Source organism: Mus caroli, chromosome 6 (genome assembly GCF_900094665.2).
Source record: "Mus caroli chromosome 6, CAROLI_EIJ_v1.1, whole genome shotgun sequence".
NCBI lineage: Eukaryota > Metazoa > Chordata > Mammalia > Rodentia > Muridae > Mus > Mus caroli.
The window spans coordinates 145,231,086-145,254,818 of NC_034575.1; the positions used below are offsets into that span (position 1 = coordinate 145,231,086).

Consider the following 23,733-nt stretch of genomic DNA (forward strand, 5'->3'; position numbering starts at 1 on the left):
ACACAATCTCATCCTTGGTGGAACACATCATTTTACTGTAGTTTGAGTTACTGTTCCCAGGCCACAATTACTTATATTTAGATAGCAATAAAGTATCCCTTATTTTTTTCTGGAACGGAGGCTGTGTTTTACACTGACAGCTGTCACAGCCTGTCTCCACTATCATCTTTGCTTTCACTATACCTGCCTACAAATTGTATCTATCCTATAGCTCCAGGTAAGTGAAAACATTAAGTTCATGTCCTTCCGTCCTTCCTTCTCTTTTCTTTCTCTCCTTCTTTGCTCTGTCTGTTCTTTGTTTGGAGCATAGTCCTCTTTCTTAGCTGGATTTGATCCTACTGATTCCTTAGGGCTTGTCTTGAGCTTTCTTTCTAATGAGCAACACTTCCTGGTTAGCCAGGTTGAGAGGAGCACTCAACGCCTCTAATTTGGTTAGGCCCCATTTCTGATTTGATTGGATCTTTCTCTACATTTGCTCTTTTTGAGGGTGGGTGGGAGCCATACTTCTCGTCTCAGGTACTATGGGTTTGTAGTCATATGCACAACAAATGTCTAGAGCAGTGTCAGCCGGCTTGTAGAAGCACTTCGCTGAGTAATCAAGATCAAGATTTGTGCTCCAGAAGTGAGGCACAGAAGAGATGAAAGACCTCTCTTGTAGAAGAGAGTGTAACATGGTGTAGAAGAGGACCAGAGTTCCTAAAGGGTAGAACTAGCATGTGACTCAGGAATTATAGTCTATGTCCAACATCTATCCACAAAGCTTCTAGAAGACCATTCACAGAAGTACTTATTCATGTAAGTGGACTCACAAAACATTATGCTAAGTGGGGGAGACCAAGCACAAAAGGTCACACTTTTTATGGAATTAGACATATCTTAAGGAAGTGGATTAGTGTTGCCTAGGGCAGGTGTGATGTGTGAAGAGATGGAGGAAGGGAATAACTGCTGAGGAGCATGGAATCTCCTTTGACAGCTGGAAAGAATAAAGTTGACGTGGTGATGGGTGCTTACATGTAAGCATGTTAAACAATTAAAGATAAAAGTACCGATTACTTTGTGGGGTTTCTGAGGTGAGATTCTGATGACCGATACACAGTGATCTGAAACTAGAGTGGTGGCTGTAGGGATAAACGGTCATTTTGTTGGGTCAGATGTTTCGATGGAAACCCAAAGGCATTAAAATTTCAAGCACAAAGAGAAAAGATAAGATGACACATAAATATTGACTAACAGTTTATGAAATGCTTATTGAATGTCTTTCCACTTTCTTGACAACTAGACTAGATGTAAAAGAAGAAATGGGAAACAGCTTGCTGAGTATACAAAGAAGTGGTCCTTGACTTGGTGCTCAACTGGAAATTTAAAAAGTATATGTGTGTAAGGAAGCATCAAATTTCTATAAGAGAAATACAACTTATTTGTGCAAAGAATGGGCAGGATGGAAAAGGTCAGAAGAGGTGATCTGCTCAGTATAAGTTGTTCACTAAGGACTTCAGGTTGCCCAGCTCAGTGAAGGCATGTCAAGATCCTGTTGATACTTCCCACTCAGAGTACAGAGATTAAAGATAGTTCAGTCAGTTTTGTTCAGTGGAAGGAAGAGAAAAGCAATTTCCAATAATGCTCTCTGTGTGAAGAATAGAAGTTGTCCACAGACTCACACTCAAAAGATCAGGGCACTAGGCAGTAAAACATCTTGGATATATTTGGTTCATTCCCAGATTGTTACCACTTGACTAGTTCCAAGTAAATGGTATACGTTCTATAAAGTGAATGTTGTCTAAACCATCTGAGAAGTATGCTACCTGTTGACCATTTCTATGTAACAGTCACGACAGTCTACACAATTACTCTCCCCTTCAAACAAAAACCTATCAAGTGTATGCGTATTCCCTTCAGGAAAAGGTGTTGACTGACAGCTTTGCTATAAGGATGTCGAACAGCTGAAAATCAACTGTTTTTAGTAGAATATGAACGAACTGCTATGATAGAGTTGATTACAAGTGCTACAGTCCTGGCGCTGCCGATCTTCAAAATCCAGTGGTTAGAGAAGCTTTCAGCTTAGGCATGTTCGGGAACTTGAGAGTTCCGCTAAGCCAATAGGTCCAGACATCACGGCAAACATTTCTTGAGCATGTCACAGTGCCGGGTGCTTTATTCAGTTCTCACATTTTGGTTGCTCGTAAGAGGCAAAGGCTCTTCTCGTGGTAGATTCCAGTTCTGGACAGAAGAAAAATTCAGATTTGTTAGGTGGTTTTATGGGCCTGTCACTAAGAGAGATTGAGAACCTTTTACTAGGAGGTAGATCTTGAGAATGGTCAGGAAAAGCGTTATGTCGAAGTCAATCTATCGCAGAGTGCAATTACCTGAGAATCACACTCAACTAGGAGGTTCTTCTTGTGGCCTAGCCTGCTGAATCTATGTTAGGAGGAATATCTGTTGGATAGTTTGTTTTGGCTCAGGACAAAAGATAAGGCATGATGTAGTTTTTGAGGATGGTCAGAGCAGTGTATATCAGGTCAATCTGTTTCACAGGTCAGGTCTCTCTTCAGATGAGGCTCAGCTGGCCTCCTCTTTGGGGGGTCATGTGATGCGTCCGCGGATGCCTGGAGCGCCGCGCGCAGGCCTGGGCGGGCCTAGGTAGAAATCAACTTCCGGTGAGGAGATCCTGGGCGCCGGGTGGTGCGTGGGCTGCCCCAACGTGGGTTCCTGGGCTAGCAGTCACCGGGAGGGGGGTGGTTGCGTAGCCGGTGTCCCGGAGCCAGTGTTTGAGAGCCGGGTGTGACGCGCAACAGCGCGGGGAGCACTGCGGCGGGAGCAGGTAATCGGGTGCTCGCCGTCTGGGTCCGGGTCTCGGCCGCGGGTGGGAACGTGGCCAAGCTACTGCGAGCCGCGAGGCCTCGGCCGGGCGACTCACGGGACCTGGGTCGGGGAGACACCTCGCTCCCGCCCTCGCCCGCGGGGCCCTGCACTTGCGTGGTCTCGAGTGGAGAGCCATAGTTAAGTCTGCCTGTTGGCCGCGCCATAGTTGCCCCGGCGGAACGGAAGTGTTGACCCTGACGCGGTTCCCGTCGGTGCCGAGCGGCGCACCCCTTCCGGTCTCAGAGCTTGGGAAAGCGCGCCTGTGCACTCGGAGTTCTGGAGAGCCGATCGCTGGACACACCCACAGTGGCATCTCGGGTTCTCACCCGAGACGAGCACGGTGCGGAGCGCGTGGCCTCTGTCTGTCACACACCTTTCCCCGCCCCCAGGATGCCGCGTCTGCGCGGCTGCCTCCGCAGGAGGGAGCTTTGCACAAGAGTTGTCAGCTGCTCTGGCAGCTCTGGGATGGTGAGGCCGCCGTGATCTTGGCCCTCCGCTCTGGGGAAGTGAAGGCTTTGGGCTCAGCTTAGGTCTCTCAGAGGCCGCCCACGAATTCCGACTTATCCCTCCACTGTGCAGACACTGACACATCTTCGCCCCTAGTATTAAACTTCCCGGCTCTGTGGATGGCTATGGAACATGTTTGCATGCTGCGTGGTTGATGGATTGCCATCTTGTGGGTGGGTCAGCTGTCACCTCAGGATTTAAGACAAAAGCCTGCAGAATACTCACAGTTTCCTGGGCGACAGAAACCGAGGAGAAGTGCACTTGTAGTCATCTTAGCCACACCTTGTGTTGCTTTTGGGGTTGTTTGTTCCTCACCAGTTGGGATAAATGGCTCAGGAAGATGCTAGGCCTGCTGCACCTTGGTGCCACTATGTGGTGTGTTAATGTGTGGAGAATTGCCTGGTGAGAGGTGAGGAAGTTTGGTGCCTCCAAGGATGGCTAGAGGTGTTTCAGTGGGCTGGGAACTGTGAACTGGTTGCCTAGCAACATCATACTCCAAATGGAAAAATACATAAAACAAAACGAGAAAGTCCAGGATTTTTGAGTTTTTAAGAAAAATATTAATCATCATAATACTTCACAGAAAAAGAAAACTTTAGAAAATCACCTAGAGAAACATCCGTTGTTTGTTCTCTCTCTCTCTCTCTCTCTCTCTCTCTCTCTCTCTCTCTGGGGTGTGTGTGTGAAAGAGCCTGTCATTAATTAGCCTGTCTCAAGATTGAATGGACAGGGCTTTGCTTAATGGGACATTTTATTGAACACCCAGGTACTATCAGATTTGTAAAGAATATAGGATTTTTATTAATAAAGAAAACTTTAAAGGGAATTTCTCTCTATGACACAAGCCAAGTGGGAATCAATTAAGGTGGGTGAGATCTTTCTATTAATGAAAAAGGAGGAAAAATGTTTAAGTTCTAAGGATCACAATCACAGTGCCCCACTGGCTACTGTTTCCGTATAACTATATGAAGTGTTGTCATTTCCTGTAGGATGTAAACGTTTGAAAGGCCACTCTGTATTAATGTGCATGTTAATTTGGTACATTTTAGGGTTCGGGTTCTGGTTGTCTCCTTTCTTCAGTTTCCAATAACTTGGGTTTAGTTTATTTGAACTAGAGTTGATGTACCTTTTCCTGAAGGACATTTCTTACAGTTTAGTTCAGGGTAAACTAATTCAGTATGTCTTCGTGTGCACTCACTCTTACAAGTGTGCCTGGTCATATAACATCACCACGGTTTGCTCATTGGGATCCCCCAGGATGGCTACAGATTCATCCTCTGTTGGGTTTTTTTTTCCTCTCTGGAATCATGTAAGTGGAAAGATGAAGCACAGTCCCTTGTTCGTACTTTTTTTCCCAGAATGCTTTTCTAGCCCTTTTGGTGTCTCCGTAAAAAGGGGACATGGTACTTCCGTCTGTGAGTAGGTCACAGTGTACTCACTCACTCACTAGTTGGTGGACATTTAGGAGTTTCTGAGTTTTGTGTTTTGGGATGAAGCTGTTAATAAAAATGCATTTTGGGGGGACAGTCATATTTAAGTCTTTAGAGAGATTAGTTCTCATTTTCTTTGGTTCAGTGTTGAGAAGCAGGGTGCTGGACCAGGTGGCAGCTGCATGGGTAACGTTTTAGCTCTGCTGTTTACCCTGGTGGCCGCTGTGTGCTGCAATCCTGCCAGTGAGATGCTTGATTCATGTTGCCATGTGTCAGTCAGGCATTTTAGCTCCTGCTTTAGCTACTTCCCAAGGTGTTTCCTCATGACTCATTGAGTTTTCGTTTTTTTAAATTTGAGGTTCTCAAACAGCCCACTCTGCCTTCAACTGGCTCCGTAGTTGAAGCTAGCCTTGAACTCCTGATCATCCTGCTGTCACCTCCTGAGGCTGGAATTACAGCTGTGTGCCTCCATGCCGGGATCTCACAGATGATTTTATTTGAGATTCTAGTTAACTAACTTGTAAGACATTTTCCTGTGCTGTTGTTGCTGTTTGTATGTTCTTTCAAGAGGCATCTCTCCAAAGTGTTTTGTGAGTTTTTAATTGTCTAATTAAAAAAATTCTATACAATCTGGGCACAAACTTTAGTTTTACATATACATATGTACATATGTATATGTGTGTGTGTGTGTGTATATATATATATATATATATATATATATATATATATAAAATATATGTGCAATGTGTGCGTATGTCCACAAGTGTTTTCTTTGAGTCTGCCACTTGCTTCTTTTCCTGACACGTGAAATGTGTGAGTGAAATTTCAATTTTGATGAAATCCATTGGATCAGTTCTTTTTCCTTTTTAAAAAAAAATAATTTGTACACTGTCCAAGGTTGCAAAGAATTTCTGTTTTTCTCTAGACATTTTCTAGTTTTAGGTATTGTATTTAGGATATGCTGTCAGTTACTCTTCCTTTATAATGTAAGGTGTAGGCTGTGGCTTTCTTTGAGCCTTTCCTTTACAGATGCATGAATTTGGCTGCATCTGAGGGAAACTTTCTTCCTGTCCTTCAGCAGGATTCTTGTTGGCACTTTGTGAGAAGGCAGTTCACTGTGTATGTGTGGCTCTGTCTCTTTCTGGCATTCTCTTCTGTTTCATCATTCTGTGCATCTCTAGTTTTTAGAATGTCTTAACATCAGAAGGCTTCATTCTCTAGCTTGGTTACTTTTCAAATTGTTTCAAATGTTGTAGCTTCTTTTCTTCCTGTATAACTCTTAGAGGCAGCCTGCTTTCTCTATTGTAGGGGTTTGGTTAGGAATGCGTTGAAGTTATATATCCCTTTGGGGTGACTGGCATCTTAGGTGTCTTTAATCTGCTAGATGATTCTGTTTATGCAGGATTTAGGTTTCTCTTAATGTTTTTCAGCTTTCAGCATAAAAATCTTATTTCTGTTTTGTTTCATTTGTATGTGTGTTCATTTGCTGCTACTGTAAATGGTATCCGCACATATACATTTCTAATTATTGCTATTGTTATAACTATTGAGGTTTACATGTTCTTGAACCCTACAGTGTTGCTCAACTCACTTGTTAGTACATGTGGCTTTAATGGACTCCTTGTGATTGTCTACGTATGCATGTATCCATCCACAGAGGCTGTTTAATTTTGTATTTCCCAACTGTTTGCATTTTATTATCTCATTGCACTGCTAAGACTTCTAGTTATGCTGAATAAGAAGTCTCACGAGACATTCGTGACTGGTAATTTTCTTTAAAGAAAACATGTAGTCTATTTTTTTTTTTTTTTATCATTTTGATCAGACTGAGGAAATTATCTTTGACTCCTGGTTTGCTTAGAATTTTTACAATTCAATCATAAACAGTTGTCGTATTGCTTCGTCTCTTTGTAGAAATCATTGTTAGTTATGGTAAAAAAATTACCCTACTGTTATTCTGAGAAGGCTGCTGCTTACATTCTGGTGCTCTCCATATTGTTTTTCATTGTGAAGATTATTAAGCAAAATTATAAATACTTTATATCTTAATCACCTTTTTTTTAAAGTCTTGCATTTTGAGTAATTTAATTTACTAGGGTGATTTTGTACCTTGGTTGCAAAGTCATTCTCTACACATGTTTCACTGTCAGTACAATTATAAATCATTGTCATTCCCTCATTATAAATCACTGTCACTCAGCTATAAATCATTCTCGGTACAATTATAAATTACTCCACTGGAAATAACTTGAAGTCTGTCTTCCCTCTTTATTAAAATGAAATTTCCTTGAGTTCTTTGAGAGTGGGTCTATAAAAATGTTCAAGTTGCCAGTTTTGATGGTGTTCTCTAGTAAATCCAGGGTGTGTCTTTTTGCTGATTGCTTCCCCTCCCGTCTATCTGTATACACTGTACTCTTTGTTGATCATTGTTTGTCTCAGCTTTTTTTTTTTTTTTTGAAACGACATATAAAAATATATTATGTATTCTCTCTGAGTGTTTGCTCATTTCTCTTCCTTGGAATTTGGTCTTGTTGCTGTTTGTTTCCATAATAATCTTGTTCTTGATATACCATGGAAGCTCTGTGTCCTCATGTGCAGCCACTGAAGTCTGTTTAGATTACAAGCCACACACAATCATTTCCATTGATGTGTAGAGCTAATGCATCTAGCCTTTGCCAAGGATCTCTGAGTGATGGTGCAGGGTCGTAATGCTCATGTGAGCAGACTGTAACTGCCTTAGTCTTCATTTGTCACTTGTGCAGAGCCAGAGAAAAAGTCTCAGATCTTTCTCTAAATTGTGTGTGTGCGCACACACACACACACACACACACACAACCTGGAGCATGCATACACAGCTTTATGAATAAACTTGGTCTTTTAGATTTTCAGAAAAGTGTTGAATCTTTTAAGAATAATTTGTAAACATGCTACTCTTCCAGTTCTTACCTTTGAAAGTTAGCTAGGCGTGTGTGCATGCAGCTGTCACCACCGGGGAAAGGTTGTTGTCCTGGCAACCTGAGTGAGAGCAAATGCAGGTAAGCACAGGAGCAGCATTTCCAGGGAGCAGCCGGGCAGGTCAAGAGTGGCAGCTTCTGAGGATGGGCCTTTGGGAGAGTTCCGGGTGGGTTGTATTGCTTCGTCTCTTTGTAGAAATCATTGTTAGTTATGGTAAAAACTAGCAGGCTGCTGGGGTTCCCTGTGCTATGAACCTGCTGTTTTCTCAGGTTATGAGTGCTGGGGAGAAAGCGTGAGGGTAGGAGGGCCCGCAGTGTCAGAGCCTCTGTTCTGACTGTCCGTGCTGATTTTTGGACATAAGCGTCCTGGGTTATTGCAAGCCTTGGATTGATGCTGGGTCATGAGATTGTTGACTGGCAGTTGTTCTAAAGCCTGGAATCAGCTCCCTCCTTAGCAGGGCACTGCAGAGCAGTGAGGGGTCTCTATGTGGAAAGACTCAGTGGAGTGGGAAGTAGATCTGGTAAGGTGAGACAGACACACTGCTCACTGTAATAAACTATGTGTCCTTTTCAATACTGTCACTAGCTAGTATGTGACACTGTTTCTTTGTAGCCATGTTTGCTTACACAGATGTTACCACAGTTTTAGGTTTGTGAATTACAACTGGATTGCCAGAGTCATTTTGCTCAAAGGGAAAGTGGAAAACAAAACAAGCCATTTATTGCATTGTGTCCTATGACTGAACATATTGCTTAGGGGAAATTGGGTTTTCTGCATAAGGAATTCCCCAGTAAAAGACAGTCAGAGCCCATTTCTCCCTTGATTGGGTGGAAATATCTAGATGTGTTTTTGTAGATTTTCATGTTTTAGTTGCTGAAGGTAACTGATTTATTTCCCATTTGATAGAATGTTACTGTGTTGTAGTAGTATCTGAGTGTCATAATAGAGCATATACAGGTATATTGTTACAGAAGGAATTCCTGTCTATAGACCCTTGATATGATGGGTCTGTCCAGTGTGCTTGTCTGTGACCTTTTGTGTGGTTTAGTCTGTATCATCTTTATAACTGAGGAAGATCGAATGGTTTGCAGATGTAATAAAGAGACAGGCTTTCATTTCACATTGGCTTGTGCTGACATTCATTTCCTTATTTATAGAACTCCTCGGAAGCAGGGCCATAAGCTGAGAGTTCCACATCCTTGTTAGGTAGGCCCAGGGTGTGACTTTCTGGTTCCTTCAGTCATGTGTAGTTTGGGGCTAGGTTTTTACTTGTTGGTTACTATGGCAATACTGGTATAGTTATTTAAGGTTCAGTATAAAATATAAAACACCAACTGAAGATTTACACACAATTTGAAGAATTTACATACCCAAGGAAAGGAACTTGAGCAAATAAAAATGAATGTCTTTCCTGTCTCCCAGAAAGTAGCATTGCTTGAGTTTAATTAAATTAATTGACTCAGTAGAGAAGCAAGGCCAGGTGGCACTCCTATAGGACACTGCTGACCTTATAGTACACGAACAGCACTATGGGAGTACCTGGCTTCCCTGTGGGAAAGCTTGGTTTGCCAAGGTGTCACTGTGATGAAGAAAAACCATGCCCAGCTACTGCCCAAAAGGGTTTTGAGTCGTCAGAGTTAGGGCATGAAGGCGTGTTTCTGAAAAGGACTTTTTAATGTAACATGAGAGAATTGTGTTTAGTTTACATATGATAGAAGCTTTATTAGAATTGGTGCTCAATTACTTACTAGGTGTGGAGGTAAAAAATTATAGGTGATTCATGTTAAAGTCAGAATCACATGAAAAGTATGTGCTGAGAATTCTGGTATTTTTAATTCAAGGGAAATGAAAATTAGTGGTTAGAATAAGTTTTATATCATCTTGGAAAAATGTGAGCAGGCAAGTACTTTATGTGTTTCTCTTGGTGAACAAGTCTATTTTCTTTTAAAGAGACACTATTTGCAGGTCAGACCTTTGATAGGTGCACAAAGGAGGATCTGAGAACTCTCAGTCTGAAAATTAAGAAGCCAGAAGCGAAAGGTGTGGGAGATGCATAGCTGAGATCTGCAGGGTCTGTGGTGTGTTCACCTAGGGTTCAGTTCAGATCTGCTTCCTCAGATCTTCCAGGACATCAGTCAGGAAGGTGAGAGAAGTTTAAGTACTTCACAGTAAGAGTACTGATTGTGAAGGAATGGGGTCTGGGCAGTTGGACTGGAATCTAGAGACACACTACCCTGAATAGATTACATCTGAAAGTTGGAACCAGGAGATGATAGGACAAAGCCTCGATGAAGGATAGGACCACACCCTGAATTGAGATGAATGACCACTCTGTCCATCCTGAGAAATAGTTTGTGTGCCCTTGAGGAAACTGCACTAGGTATGCTAGCTACTCACTCTGTTTCTATAGGTGGTTGGCTAGAAGCCTCATTCAGCCCATGAAGGTGAAACACAAAGTGTGCCCTGTGAGGACATGCTGTGTTCTGAAAGAACTGTGTGAGTTTTATCACTGACACAGACAGAAATTGTAGGCATGAGTGATAGAATTGATAGCCACGGTATATAGCCTGACAGTGGAAAGAAAGGTCAGACTGAATTCATTGATGTGGGTACATTAAACCAGTATTCTGTGGGTACATTAAACCAGTTTTTCAGTTTGGGGACTTATGAAGAACTATGATACTTCATCCCAAGCATGGCCCCAAATGCAGTTTACAGAGCAGGTTGGAAATGCTGGAACTGCTATGGTCTGGTGGCCAAGTTGGAATCTGTAGGCTTAGGGAGACATAAAAGTGAGTCTGTGTGCCATTTAAGGTTACTCACCGAGGTTGGGAGTGGTAGAGCATACCTGTCATCCCAGTGTTGGGAGGATCAAAAGTTCAGCCATCCTAGTCTATAGACAGAGTTAAAGGCCAGCCGGGGCTATATGAAATTCTGCCTTAAGAAGAGATTTACTCATCAAAATTGCTGGGATACATCTTTAGAGGAGCCCTGACATCCCGGAAGAACTCTGGGTTCTGTACTTGAGTGGAAGACCTTACAGTGGGAATTGCAGCCACTGAGTTGAGGAACCTTAACACAGCACTCAGTGTCTAAGGATGAGATGGGCAGGGCTACCAGGATATGCAGCAGAACCAAACAGACCAGTCTGGCTTCTGTAGACCCAGAGCTTATTGATTATGATATTCCCATCAGTGAAACTGAGAATTGATCTTCATAAGCAGAAAGGTTAAGGTGAGATAAAATCTAATTCTGTTCAGTCATCCTAACAGAGATGGATGCTAGGTATGTTTTAGCACTGTGGATGTCCACTCACTAAGGAGTGCTATGGATTTGTACTCATTAAGGCTGATCTGCATGTGGGCACTGCTGAGTGTACAGTTTGCCAGCAGGACTCACTAATATGCAGGTGCTGATACAGTGCCGTTCCCTAGGATGATCACCCAGCTCCCCAGCCGCAGGTTGATTCTGTTGGTCCCCCTGTGTTATGGAGGATGTCGGCATGGATGTTCCTTTCTAAATGTAGTTTTGTGGAGACTACTGCCTTTGGGTCACAGAAGTCCTTAACCACTTCTGTAACATTCTACACAAGAGTTGCTTCTGGTCATTCAACCTGTTTCATGGTAAATCTGGTCAAATAACTCATGACTACAGGAGCATGGCAGTGGTCCCAAGCCTATGGGATTCACCAACTTTACTGTCTTCCATGGTATTTAAAGTTAGATGTCTTGGTGGAATGGTAGCATAGTCTTTTGAAGACTCAGTTACAATACCAGGTTGGTGGTTGAACCTTGAAGGGCCCAGACAGGAGTCCCCAGGAGTTAGGGTTAGAGTTAACCCAAACCCTTTCTATCAACACTTAGTGTGTGGTACTGTTCCTCCCCTTGTGAGAATTCACAGGATCCAAGAACCAAAAATGGAAATGAGGGTGGCTATTATTTTAGTGACTTTCGGAAGGCTTCTGTTTCCTGTTCCCATGATCTTATCCTTACTGATCTAGAGATCTGAGTTCCAGAGAGAGGAACATTGCTACCAGAAGACAAAAGGTGATTTTGCTGAACAGCTAAAGGCTTCCTCCTGGTCCCTTCAGACTTCTGCCTTTGAATCAGCAGGCAAAGGAGAGAGATGAATGCTATGAAGGAGAGAGATTGAACTGCTCTTTTGCAGTGGAGGAACAGGGTTCAGGATTCAGGCAGTCCCTGTCATGCTCAGTGGTTAAGGTTTGCAGAAACTGGCTCTGTTCTGGCCTTGGAACTTCAGAAGGATTAGGGTCGTCCTGGTAGGTAAATAGTCATAGCCAGTTGAAACAGTTGCTGATCTCCAAAGGACTATGGGATGGGTAGTGGAGATGGCAGTTGTTGATACAGACTGTGAGCATGTGGCCACACACACACAACAGCTACAGTTGCACATGCATTTTCTGTTGCCTCATGGTGTAAAATGAAATATTTTCACTTTACTTCATAGCATCTAAGTCTTTTTGTTGCCATAATATTTAAGTAACTGGAGCAGCTCAAGCACCAGAAGAATGAACATTGCTCAGGGTTTTACCTTCTCTTTGGGGACAGGAGTGAATGTGCTTCAGGGTTCTGTGCGAGATGGTTGTATCGTGTTGTGTGGGAAACTTGACTATGACTTAGGAGAATGCATACAAGTGAAAGGTGGACAGGGCTGTGCCTTCGACATTCAGGGTTACCTGTGAAGTTGACTGGGCCTTGTGGTATCCTGACACAAGGCCCAACATTATTCTCTGTGTGTCTGAGGGTGATTTTGAATAACATGACCGTTGCCTTCTCCTGTAAAATGGACCTCATCCAGTTAGTAGAGAATCCAAATTGAAAGTCAGTGTTATGTCAAGAGGAGATGCAGAATCCCTGCTGACTTAAGGCTCTTCTGGTCTGTTTTCAGACTTGGACTCAGGATCATACAGACTGTGTCAGGCCTGTACTACCATCTCTCCTGGGTCATTAGTGTTCTGACTGCAAATCCCAGGACTTCTCAGACCTCTTGATTATGTGAGCCACTCTCTGTAGTCAGTCTCTGTCTTTCTGTTTCTCTCCCTCTTTCCCTCCCTCTCTCCTCCTCCTGCCCTCCTTTTCCTTGTCTAGAGTCTCTGACTTCTGGGTCTAGTTTGTTCTGCACTTTGAACTCTCAGATGGTTCATTGGATCCTTTATTATCTTCTAAATAAAGCACACAGCATTAGTATACTAGTACTTTCCTTCAAAGCAGTCCATTGGTTGCCATATACAACTTACTCTTCCATTTTAGTTTGTTTATTCTGCAGAATCTTCTTCCTTATATTTACAATAAGTTACGCAGAAGTATGTTATGTTCTTTATTTTTAAATTACTTGAGAACTTGCCAAATTCCATCTTTATTGACATTTAATGTATCTTGGCTGTGGGTAGTGAGGACTTTTTGTATGACGTCAGCTTTCTAAATCACATTGAGACTTGTGAGGCTCAGCATGCTGTCTGTCTTTGGACACTGTATGTACTTGAAGGCCCAATCTGACCTTTTTGGGTAGAGCCCACTCTGAAGGAATGTCAGTTATATAAAGGTATTGATAATATTGTTGTTTTTATGTGTATTTATTGATTTTCCCCTTCATGTTTAATTGACTATTAAGAGAAGTGTTTACCTCTATGTGTGGCTGCTGACTTGCACATCTTGTCATTTCTGCCCCTCAGAGTTTTACGTGTTCTGAAGTGTGTTGTTAGGTGCACATATGTTGATGGTGATATTGTCTTCCTGATTAACCTCTGTCCAGTAATGCTCTTTGACCTAAAGTCTAACTAATCTAATACTGTGTACCACTTCATCTTTTTCTTGAGGAGTGCTTGCCTGTTGTTACCTTTTTAGCTTTTAAGTTCATTCTCTTTTCTTTTACAAAGTGCTGACTGTGTTAAGTCTGCATGCAGCACCGCATCAGATTCATTTGTTCAGACTCCTTGTACTCCATCCAGTTAGCACCCTGGCTGAATTCAAGTATCAGTTTACTAGTTGCTCTTTTGTTTCCCATTCTTCATTTTTTCCTGACTTAGAGTGGGTTTTCAGTTTTTATTTTCTTCCTTAATAATTTTATTTTATGCCTATCATGGACTGGCTGACTTAGATCTTTGCTAATTGTTATTTAAATGATACAAAAGTCTACAGTATGCATTTAAACCTATATTGTATATTTTTAATGTATAGTAAAATTGCTTTCGAAAATACTGTCATTTCATCTTTTTGTGGTATTGGTGCTGTTCTGCAATCTTTAAACATTATATTCTGTGAGTCAACAGTGCATTTTTACTTTTTCCCTATAAATCCAGTTACATCTAAAATGTTCATGTTTGCCAAGTTGACCATGCTAGCATTCCTAGTTCTGTGAGTTCTGCTTGTGAGGGCCACATTTCTGGTTTTATTTTTCTTCTTTCTGGAGAAATGTCTGTATGTTAAGTGCAGATCTTTTGGCAGATAATTCTTCCCATTTTGTTTGTCTGATTGAAAATATTTCCCTCACGAATTCTACATTGCCATTTATCCCCCCGGCCTCCCAACTCTTAGTGGGCCTAAGTCACTGTGACAAATACCCAGAGAGCAGCTGGGAGAAAGGAAGGTTCTGGCTGGTTTCAGTGTGTGTGTGGTGTGCACCATTGCTGTAGGACTCTGGTGAGGCATATGGTCGCAGTGGCAGGAACTCATGGTGGAGTGCCTCTTGATGGACAGGAATCAAAGAACAAATGCCTGTGCTTGCAAGCCAGGGTGTAGCTCCCCCATCTGAGCTGTACATTACTAATCTTGGCGTTTTCAACTCAGCTGACTCAAGATGAACCACCACAGGAGCATATCACCTTTGCATTGGCTTTTGGCTCATGAGGGTTTTGGTAAGAAGTCTACTTTTATTCCTACTTTAATTCTCTGGATTGTAATATATCCCTATTCTGTATTTTTAAAAATGTCCTATGCTGTGTATTTAGGCTGTGATAAACACTGCACTATTTTGTGTTTATGCTGCAGGCTAGCCTTTTGGATCTTGCCTTTCTTGGATTTTTCATTCTGTATTTCTGCATTTTTGGAAAGGCCCTCAGTCACACATACTCCACACTACTTGAACTTGCTCTGTGTAGTCACTGTTGCTGGCCATCTTTTCATGGTGTGCCTTCGTCTGATCAGTTCCACCCTGGGGTTTTGCTTTAGTTCCCAGACAATTTCATGTAAACCTTTCAGCTCTACCACATCTCTCTTTTTCTTTCTTAAAGGTATGGAGCACACTTCCTGTGGCCTTTTTGTTTTATGTGGGCTTTTTGTGTTAAAGTTGTGATTCTCACAGCAAGAAAAGATTCTTTCAGGTGTGGGTGGCTGAATGGGCCTCTCTATTAACAGCTGTGGCCATGACTTCTGAAGAGTTGCTGAAGTTGCCAGGGGGTGTTTGACAGAGCTCTTTTGGTCTGAGGGAGAATGGCAGGCCTGCATTGCCTGATACATCTTCAGGAGTGTCACCAGTACACCAATATGAGTTCACAGCGCCACAAGGTTTGGCCTCCATCTTCTCTATGGACTTGAGGATATCCTTACCTTTTGCTCCAGGACAATGTTTACACACACACACACACACACACACACACACACACACACACACGTTGTTTGAACCCTCCCTCATTTCCTTCTTATCCTCCTCCCTACTTTTGCTAGTTGCCTTTCTTCCCCAGTTCTTCAACCTTCTGCTTGCCTGTCACACACATTCCATTACCTCCTTACTCTCCTCCTTCCTTCAGATAATTTCATGTACACATACACAGTACACAGTGTGTGTATGCATGCAATTTTCAGTCGAGTATACAGAGAAGAGGAGATGCCTTTCTTGTCTTTCTGAACCTGATGAAATCTGCTTCCGTGACTCATTCTGTACAGCCAAATGGACTTCACTTTGTCAAAGTGCCATATTTTCTGTCCATCCCACTATGGATGGAAGTCAAGGTTGTAGGAACAGGTAGTCTTTTGAAACTTGAATTTCTCATTGAAGAAATCACTAGTCTTGAACCGCTGGCCTTTGATAGGTATACTTGGTCTGCTTCTTGGGGACTGCGTGTCAGGTATCTCAACACATGATCTACTAGTGTAAGGAGTAGTCCCGGCTACAGTTGTTTTGTTTTGCGGGGAGCTTGCACACTCCTCAGATCAGTGACCAGGTTTTTTCATTTTGTATCCCTGTGGTTTTTGTGGGTAGCTTGTTGTTTTAAAAACTTTTTTCAAAGGAGTGCATTTTTTTTTCCTGGCAATTCCATGTATCCTGTGTAAGTGTTTTTCATTATTAATAATTTTGAGAAGAACCAACTCCAGGTCAAAACATGGTTGCTAAAGCCACTGTGTTTTATCCAGTGTCATCCCAGAGGGTTTTGTGACTGCTCTGCCAAAGTTTGTCTGTCCCACATTCCTCCTGTTCTCACTGTCAACAGCCTGGTTGTGGAAATTACTTCTATGCATTTTGCCTAAGTCAACAACCATTAAGAGAAATTCAGCAAGACATGGAGGTTCACTTCTCTAGACCTGTAGGCTGACTTGGAGAGACATCCCCCACTGCTCACACTATAGAAATTTCCATTTCTGGTTGTGACTTGAGTCCCAGCTATTTTGCTGTTCCTTTCCGTCTTCTTCCTTGGTTGGGCTTCGTGGTTAGAGATCTCCTGTTTAATTGAGTTGCAGAGCGGTTCGTTCCTGGCATTTTCCATTCCTGTGTCCAACAGAGAGGGTCTGTGCATGTAGGTACACTGCAGCATTTTAATAATGAATCTGGGCTTGAAGAGAAATTGAATTAAATTCTTCAGTTATTTTAGAAGTTCTAACATCATGCTATTTACATTTCTGGCCACAGCGAAAGTTTTGTGAAACTGAGTTCTGCAGGAAAAAGCTTCATGTGTCACCATAATCTTGGAAGAGTTTTGGGGGCTTATTTTGCCCAGAGTTACAGCTTTAAATAGTCTTCATAAATCTCCAGTTAACTAATGTGCATTATTTCTAATTAGAAGACAGCCAGAAATAAGATCCCCGACTGAAAGGAAGCTGAGTTGTGGATGGTTATGGGACAGCTGCAGTGATGGTACTTTACGGGAGAGCTGGAGTCGAAGCCCCAAGCCTCCACTTTGTGGTCAGTGCTCTTCCCACCACTCACCATTCTGTCTCTATGAAAACAAGGCTAGAGAATATAAATAGTATAAATAGGCATAGACACACCCAGATGCATTTCATTTCTGTGACATAGATGAGAGCAAGTGGAGGAATCCATCCCACCTTACTAGACTTACACAACCAGTGCTGATAGCCTCTAAGGTTATCTTTGGTTTCTGAAAAAGAAAATCTTGTAGCCTTTGTTTCATTCAACCTCTTGAATGAAATAATTGGAATAATTTGTAGTGGTTCTCAAGCTGTGAAAATAGCAGACAAGGGGTCTGTGTTGGCCGCCATTACTTCATATTTAGTGTCAGCTCTCCTTGTTCTTAGTAGGATCTTTCTGCTTCAGGAATCTAGCCTTCCTTTATGTGGACTGTAGAAAGTGTACCCTGTTCCAACTTGTAGGGTTGATTAGTCTAAATGAAACACCTGATACCTTCTTTGCTTGAGATGAGAGTTTAGGGATAGGCAGATCACTGCCTTAAAACATCTCGGTGACTTTGCCTCTAGCTTTTGTATATAGCTACAGGTGGGATCAGATTCAAGGGAGTCAGAGGAAAGGGCTGAGGCTCAGTGCTGCAGGGTGGCATGCCTATTCTTCCAGGAGATGCTGATTCCATATTTATTGTTGAAACACTTTTGACCCAGGATTTTCTGTTACTTATAAGGGCATATGAGTACCTGCTAAAACTTGGCCTCCTTACTCCTCTCTTTCTTTACAGCTCTTTCGTAGGAATTAAGCTTAGCAACTAAAAGGACAGTGTGCACTAGATATGGGAATGTAGCACCCTGAGAAGACTGAGCCTGGGAAGTCAGTCTCCTGGGGTGTCTTGACATGGTGTCATCTGATTTTTGCTGATGACCTTCTCAGGTATGTGAAGCCACTGCTGCTTGTTCGTGACTCCAGAGGACAACATAAGACCTTAGTGACATCAGAGGACAACTTGTGGGAATTGTTGATTTTTTTTCTTCTTCCATGTGGGTTCCAGGGTTGAAATCAGATCATTGAGCTTGGCTTTGTTTGGCTCCTGTGCTGAACAGCCTCATTGTCATCCACCCAACATGATAATTCTCCATTTCCATCCATCTGTGACTCTTACATCTTCTTTGCCATTGGTGCATATTTGCATTGTTTCTATATTCTGGATGCTGTGAACACTGCTGTACTGACCCTGGGGTCAAGAGGAAGCAGGGAACAAAATAAAAAGTCAACCTACAAACTAGGAAGTTGAAGTTATGAATTGTGTTTCTAAGGAGGGTTGAGATCCTCGGTTCATGGACAGTTCCTACATCCCAACAGCTGAGAAATAAACTGTCCACTGAATAAGTGTGCTGAGCATCACAGCTGAGACCCTCCTAGGAGTAGGTACCAGCTGCCAACAGTATGTGAGGTGTGCTGTTTTGGGAATGGGAGTCGGGAGCAATGGTAAAGATGTCCCATGTCGGCTCAACCTTTACTCTGTCTTACTCTCGGTACTTTGGTCTGTTATTCATCTTCCTGTAACTGCAAAAAGATGCTTCCTTGACCAAGGGTGAAAGTGGCTCGAGCCTGTGAGTATAACTGTGAATGTTTAGAAGGCAATTTAACAACCTGACAACTTAGCAAAATAGCAATAGCAGATTCTACTCTAGAGCCTGTGGCCTTACCATCTGCCTTAATTACTATGAATCTGAAGAGACACCACAGCCGAGAAACTTACATGAAAGGAAGCATTTACTTAGTGGCTTCCTCACTGTTGCAGAGGGACCATCATTGCCAGGAAGCATGAGGTTTTGTAGGCAGCCATGGTGCTAGAGCAGTAGCTGAAGACTTACACCCCGATCCTGTGGCAGCAGGTAGTGTGACTGAGCCTGGCATGGGCTTTTTAAGCCTTGAAGCCCACCCCAAGTGCCAGAACTCCAAGGGCACATCTCTTAATCCTTCCCTAACCTTTCAACTAACTGGGACATTCAAGTATGTGAGCCCATGGGGCTGTTCTCATTCAGACTACCACATGCTCCCTCAGCTTTTGAGTAGGCTTGTAGTACCATGCTTGAAATCCCTTCCCACAGAGCAGATCTCAAACCCTGTCAGAAAGCAACCATCTCCCTAACTATTGTACCACTGTTAATCCAGTAAGCACAGTTTGCCTGTCAGGTCTCTTATAGCATGCAGGGTCTGACTGCAGGGTAAGAATATTGAGGTGTCCCCACCCCTCTCCCAGCAGCCTGTATAGCACCTTCCTCACTGTGAAATGCTGGCAAGCAGGGAGGAAGATTGAGTTTTCTATGTCTAGCAGGCAAAGGGACATCATCTTTAAAACAGCAGTGCTGTGTGCTCACTTTGAACACGCTGGCTGCGGTAGTGCCGCCTGCACTGTGAAGCAGGACCTCTTATGCCAAGGTCCAGGCTGAGCTGCACATGTCCCAGTGTGGTTTAGTTGCTGATCTCTGTGTTGATATACTACAGCACAGGCCCCTGAGGCTGACCTAGGGATGAAGTTCTATTGTGAATTTGGTCTGTTGGTCCTCTAAGCCGTTCTCACAATTTGTGGTGTCTGTTGGGTCTGATGTATGGATAGTGGGAAATAAACAAGGACCCCCGTCACCCCAAGGGTTGACACTGAGGTGACCTCAGAAGGCTCACCTTCTTAGGAACTTTCTGATGTGTTCCCTCAAATTGCCGACTCTGAGGCCAGTTAGGGGGGCCTTAGCTGTGCATACACCTGTGTTAACTTATTCTGGTGTCTTTGCTTGCCATAGGAGCCTGAGAATAGAACAGCTACACAAGTGTCTTGTACACTTCGAACAGTTTCTCTGCTTACTCCTGGGGAGTTGGTGGTCTGAGAAACAAACTGTCTTAGTTAGAGTTTTACTGTTATGAACAGACACCATGACCAAGGCAAGTCTTACAAAGGACAACTTTTAATTGGAGCTAGCTTACAGATTCAGAGGTTCAGTCCATTATCATTAAGGTGGGAGCATGGCAGCATCTAGGTAGGCATGGTGTAGCCAGAGCTGAGAGTTCTACATCTTCATCTGACAGCTGCTAGTGGAAGACTGACTTCCAGGTAACTATGACTAGTGTATTAAAGCCCACTCCCACAGTGACACACCTACTCCAACAAGGCCACAACTCCTAATTGTGCCACTCCCTGTCTAAGCATATGCAGATCATCACACAAACTACCAAAATTTTCAGATTTTCAAAATCACAGGCATAATCTAAAATTCACAGTATTTTGATTTTTTTTTAAAAAGGACTTTGTTTAAAACACCTTTATTTATTTATTTTTTTAACAGTTATTTTCTTGGAAACACAAATCCAAGAAAGGAGGTTTTTCTAGATTGGAAATAAAGAGTGGATTTCAGCATGTCTATCAGATCATGACTGCCTTGCACTCAACATGAGGAGTTTGCTGAGCGAGATTGCTTAGGCTTTGAGGGGAGTAGCTGAACAGATGCTCAGGATGAGAACAGCCCAAGGTCCAGACACTGCTGGTTTACATAAGGTTCACCTTCAAACCTCAAGCTCCATGTGGTAGCCTATGCTTTTATGCCATGTGGCCATCCAGTGTCTACCCCAGTCATCTGCTCAGTGTGTAATTCTGGTGTGAAAAGACAGCCACAGTGTATAAATAGCATGAGTTCATTTCTGCAGGTCTCCCTTTCCTGCACACCCTAGTTTTCAAGTACTAGCATACACTTTAATAAGTTATAAAATGCACTGACCTGGTTAAGCTATCTTGTTGAATTGAGATAAACTTGCCTTGTAAAAAACACTGCTATGACCTAGAACATTCTTTTTCTTACTTCCTTTATGGTCAGTCTTGTCTGCCTTTTTACCCTTGTTCCATGTCTTCTAAGGTCCTGTGTTGTATGGGATTTGATCTAATTGTCAAACTCTTATGCTCAGGGATCCTTTTCAGGGTTGGAAGGAGGAAACCTCCATTTCTGGTCATTTTCCATTCTTTTATCCCATTTCCATCTTGTTATAGTGAAGGATACATGGAAGGGGCCTCTGTGAGCTGACATTACAGAGGGCCTTTGTCATAGGTCCTCTCTGGCATGCCCCTCCATCCCCAGTCTTACCATGAACTAGGAGACCACGAGCTCACAGGCCTACACCAGGTACTTATTATGGCTCAGCTCTTCCTGCCACCTATTTCTGTAAAGATTGTGGTAAAATATCCATGGTACAAGTTGATGCTTTCAGATTTTGAAGTGCACAGTCCCATGGCATCAGGTATTTCACTGTCTCTGTCACCTGTCTGCAGAACTCAACCTTGTGAATACAACTCTATCCTTCTTAATTTAAAAACATTTACAAAGTGGGTACAAGCTTGTTTTGTATGACATTTAAGTCTGGTAATTTAGTTATGCAGTTTTGTGGTAGAGTGGGTGGTCATGAAAACATGTATCCAACTTAACATTTTTATTCTCTTCTAGTCTTTGGATTTTTGGACCCAAATCTTTTAGGTGTTTTTAAATTCCAGGTTGGAATTCATCTCTTCTATCTCCCTCTCCGTCACCTTCCTCCCTCCCTTCCTTCTTCCCTTCCCTCTCTCTTTCTACCTTCTTACCTTTCTTCCCTATTTTGTTTCTGGGTTCTGAAGATGAACCATGGGCATTGTGCATGCTAACCTGCTAGGCAACCACTCCTCACTGAGCTACATTTCTAGTTAATGCAGGGTTTTTTTTTGTTTTTTTTTTTTTTTTTGACATCTGTCAATATTTATGGAGCTGGTATCATGCTCAGTTAGATGCTAGGAATATATAAATCAAGAGACTTTGATTTATATATTTTGCTAATCAATATCAATAGAATGTAATTAACAACGGCAGTGGTTATATTTTAAATACGACAGTAATGAAAATGCTCTCTTGTGATTGGTACTGGCACCTGCTTCCATGATACTGCCAAGAGGAATTGCTTTCAGATGTGAATTCTACAATAAACAAAAGAGATTCTTCTCTCTAGGCAAAGAATGGTTATTTCCAGTGACTTGTAAAACATTTGTTATTGGAAATGACTCATTAAATTTCTTATGTATTTTATTCTATTACATGATTCATAGAAATAAATTATTTTTCTAGCTGTTGCCTTTGTTCCCATTTTGTATATTAATATAAAGGTAATTTTATGGGGAGGTTTTTCTATTTAATTTTATATAAGATATGAAATTATGCTGGGCAGTGGTGGCGCACACCTTTAATCCTAGCACTTGGGAGGCAGAGGCAGGTGGATTTCTGAGATCCAGAGTGAGTTCCAGAACAGCTAGAGCTACACAGAAAAACCCGTCTCAAAAAAAGATATGAAATTATATATATTAATATGTAATATATAAGTAAATATATAAGTATATAAAATATAGATTCTCTGAGATTTATGGTCAGGAGCATGGAGGCAGGAACTGATGCAGAGGCCAAGGAGGAGTGATGCTCACTGGCTTCCTCCCCATAGCTTTCTCTGTTACTTTTGTTAGAGAACCCAGGAAACCTGCCCTGGGGTAGCATCACCACCATGGACTGGGCCCTCCCATATCAAGCATTACTCAAGAAAATGCCTCACAGGTATGAGGACAGGCCAGTCTGATGCAGGCGTTGTCTCGGTTCTGTTTCTGTCTTCCCAGATGACTTGAGTTTTCTGACAAAATCTAACCAGCATAGCTTTGAAGAGAGTGAGGTAGGGGACCTGACAAAGGGTCTTGAAAAAGATGCCATCTGTATAGAGCAGGAATATATATGTGGAGATACAGTTTGAGAGAATCACCACACAGACGTACACTTACACATAAACTCACACATACCACAGGCACACACAGAAACACGCACACACTCACTCACCTACCCACCCAACACTCACTCACTTTCCGTCTGGACCAGCTGTAGATTTGGGAGAAAGTCAGATTGGATTGATATCTTATATTGCACATCATTTCCACACAGAGAGACTTAATAAAAACAACATGCTGACTGCACAGATCACACGTACATTTCCTGTGAGAGACCTTAGCCACTCTGGTGAGCAGGCTGTGAGTAAAGAAAGATATTTGTATGGAGCTTTACTTTATATGAACAGTGCGTATAGCAAACATACTTTGGATGTAGAGAAAAGGTGGATTTGATATCTTTTGTGTTTCATAGTTGCCTGTGTACTGATAGAAAGAAAGCAGCAGTAGAGGAAATTGAGCAAAGGCACGGAGAGTCCAGCAGCAAGAAAAGACATAACAGCTTCTTCCTCACTAGTGACTGTTGTGGACTGCCGGGGCAGCGGGTAGGAGGCAGTAAGGGGAAAGAGGAGGGATAGCAACATTTTGGAGGCAGAAACTGACGAGGGAGGTTATTTTTATATTTTGCTGTTGGAAATGTGGACTAGTCAAACCCCTTGGAAGGTGATGTGACACTAGCTATAAAAATTAAAAATACATATGGCAGTTGACTTAGCACTTCCATTCTTTGGAATTCAGCCCTTAGAAACATACTCAGTATAGAAGGGTTTCTGTTTATAATAAAAGATAACTGAACACACAATTTGTGTCTGCTAGTAGGGGAATTATCAAGGAAATATGTATGCATTGTGGATCTACATAATGTATTCTTAGTTATTATTAGCAAGACAATGAAAAATGTGTATTCCAGTGAGACCCTTCAGTGATAAAGCTAGTGTGTGTGTGTGTGTGTGTGTGTGTGTGTGTGTGTGATACTGACACGAGAGACACAGGATAGGCATGAGGAGTATTGGCTTGGACCATCCAGATGGGTGAAAGTGGTAAGATGTGTGTGTGTGTGTGTGAGAGAGAGAGAGAGAGAGAGAGAGAGAGAGAGAGAGAGAGAGAGAGAGA

At 42.4% G+C, this 23,733-nt stretch overlaps 2 protein-coding genes across 3 annotated transcripts in view; one reads left to right on the top strand and one right to left on the bottom strand.

The window, feature by feature from the left end:
* Positions 1–925: 925 nt before the first annotated feature.
* Positions 926–3,108, bottom strand: LOC110296641. Its single transcript, XM_021165356.2, has one exon. The coding sequence runs from the start codon at positions 3,021–3,023 to the stop codon at positions 2,712–2,714; it is 312 nt and encodes a 103-aa protein (XP_021021015.1). The 5' UTR covers positions 3,024–3,108; the 3' UTR covers positions 926–2,711.
* The window catches only part of Ccdc91 (coiled-coil domain containing 91), a 163,516-nt gene continuing 142,412 nt past the window's right edge, over positions 2,630–23,733 (top strand). For both annotated transcript variants that reach the window (XM_029478591.1, XM_021165354.2), the window contains exon 1: positions 2,630–2,818. The gene's annotated coding sequence lies outside the window, so the exon portion shown is untranslated. The remainder of the gene's footprint in view (positions 2,819–23,733) is intronic.

Coding starts and splice junctions, on each gene's coding strand:
- LOC110296641 (XM_021165356.2), bottom strand. CDS start 3,023: ATGGCGCGGCCAACAGGCAGACTTAACTATGGCTCTCCACTCGAGACC.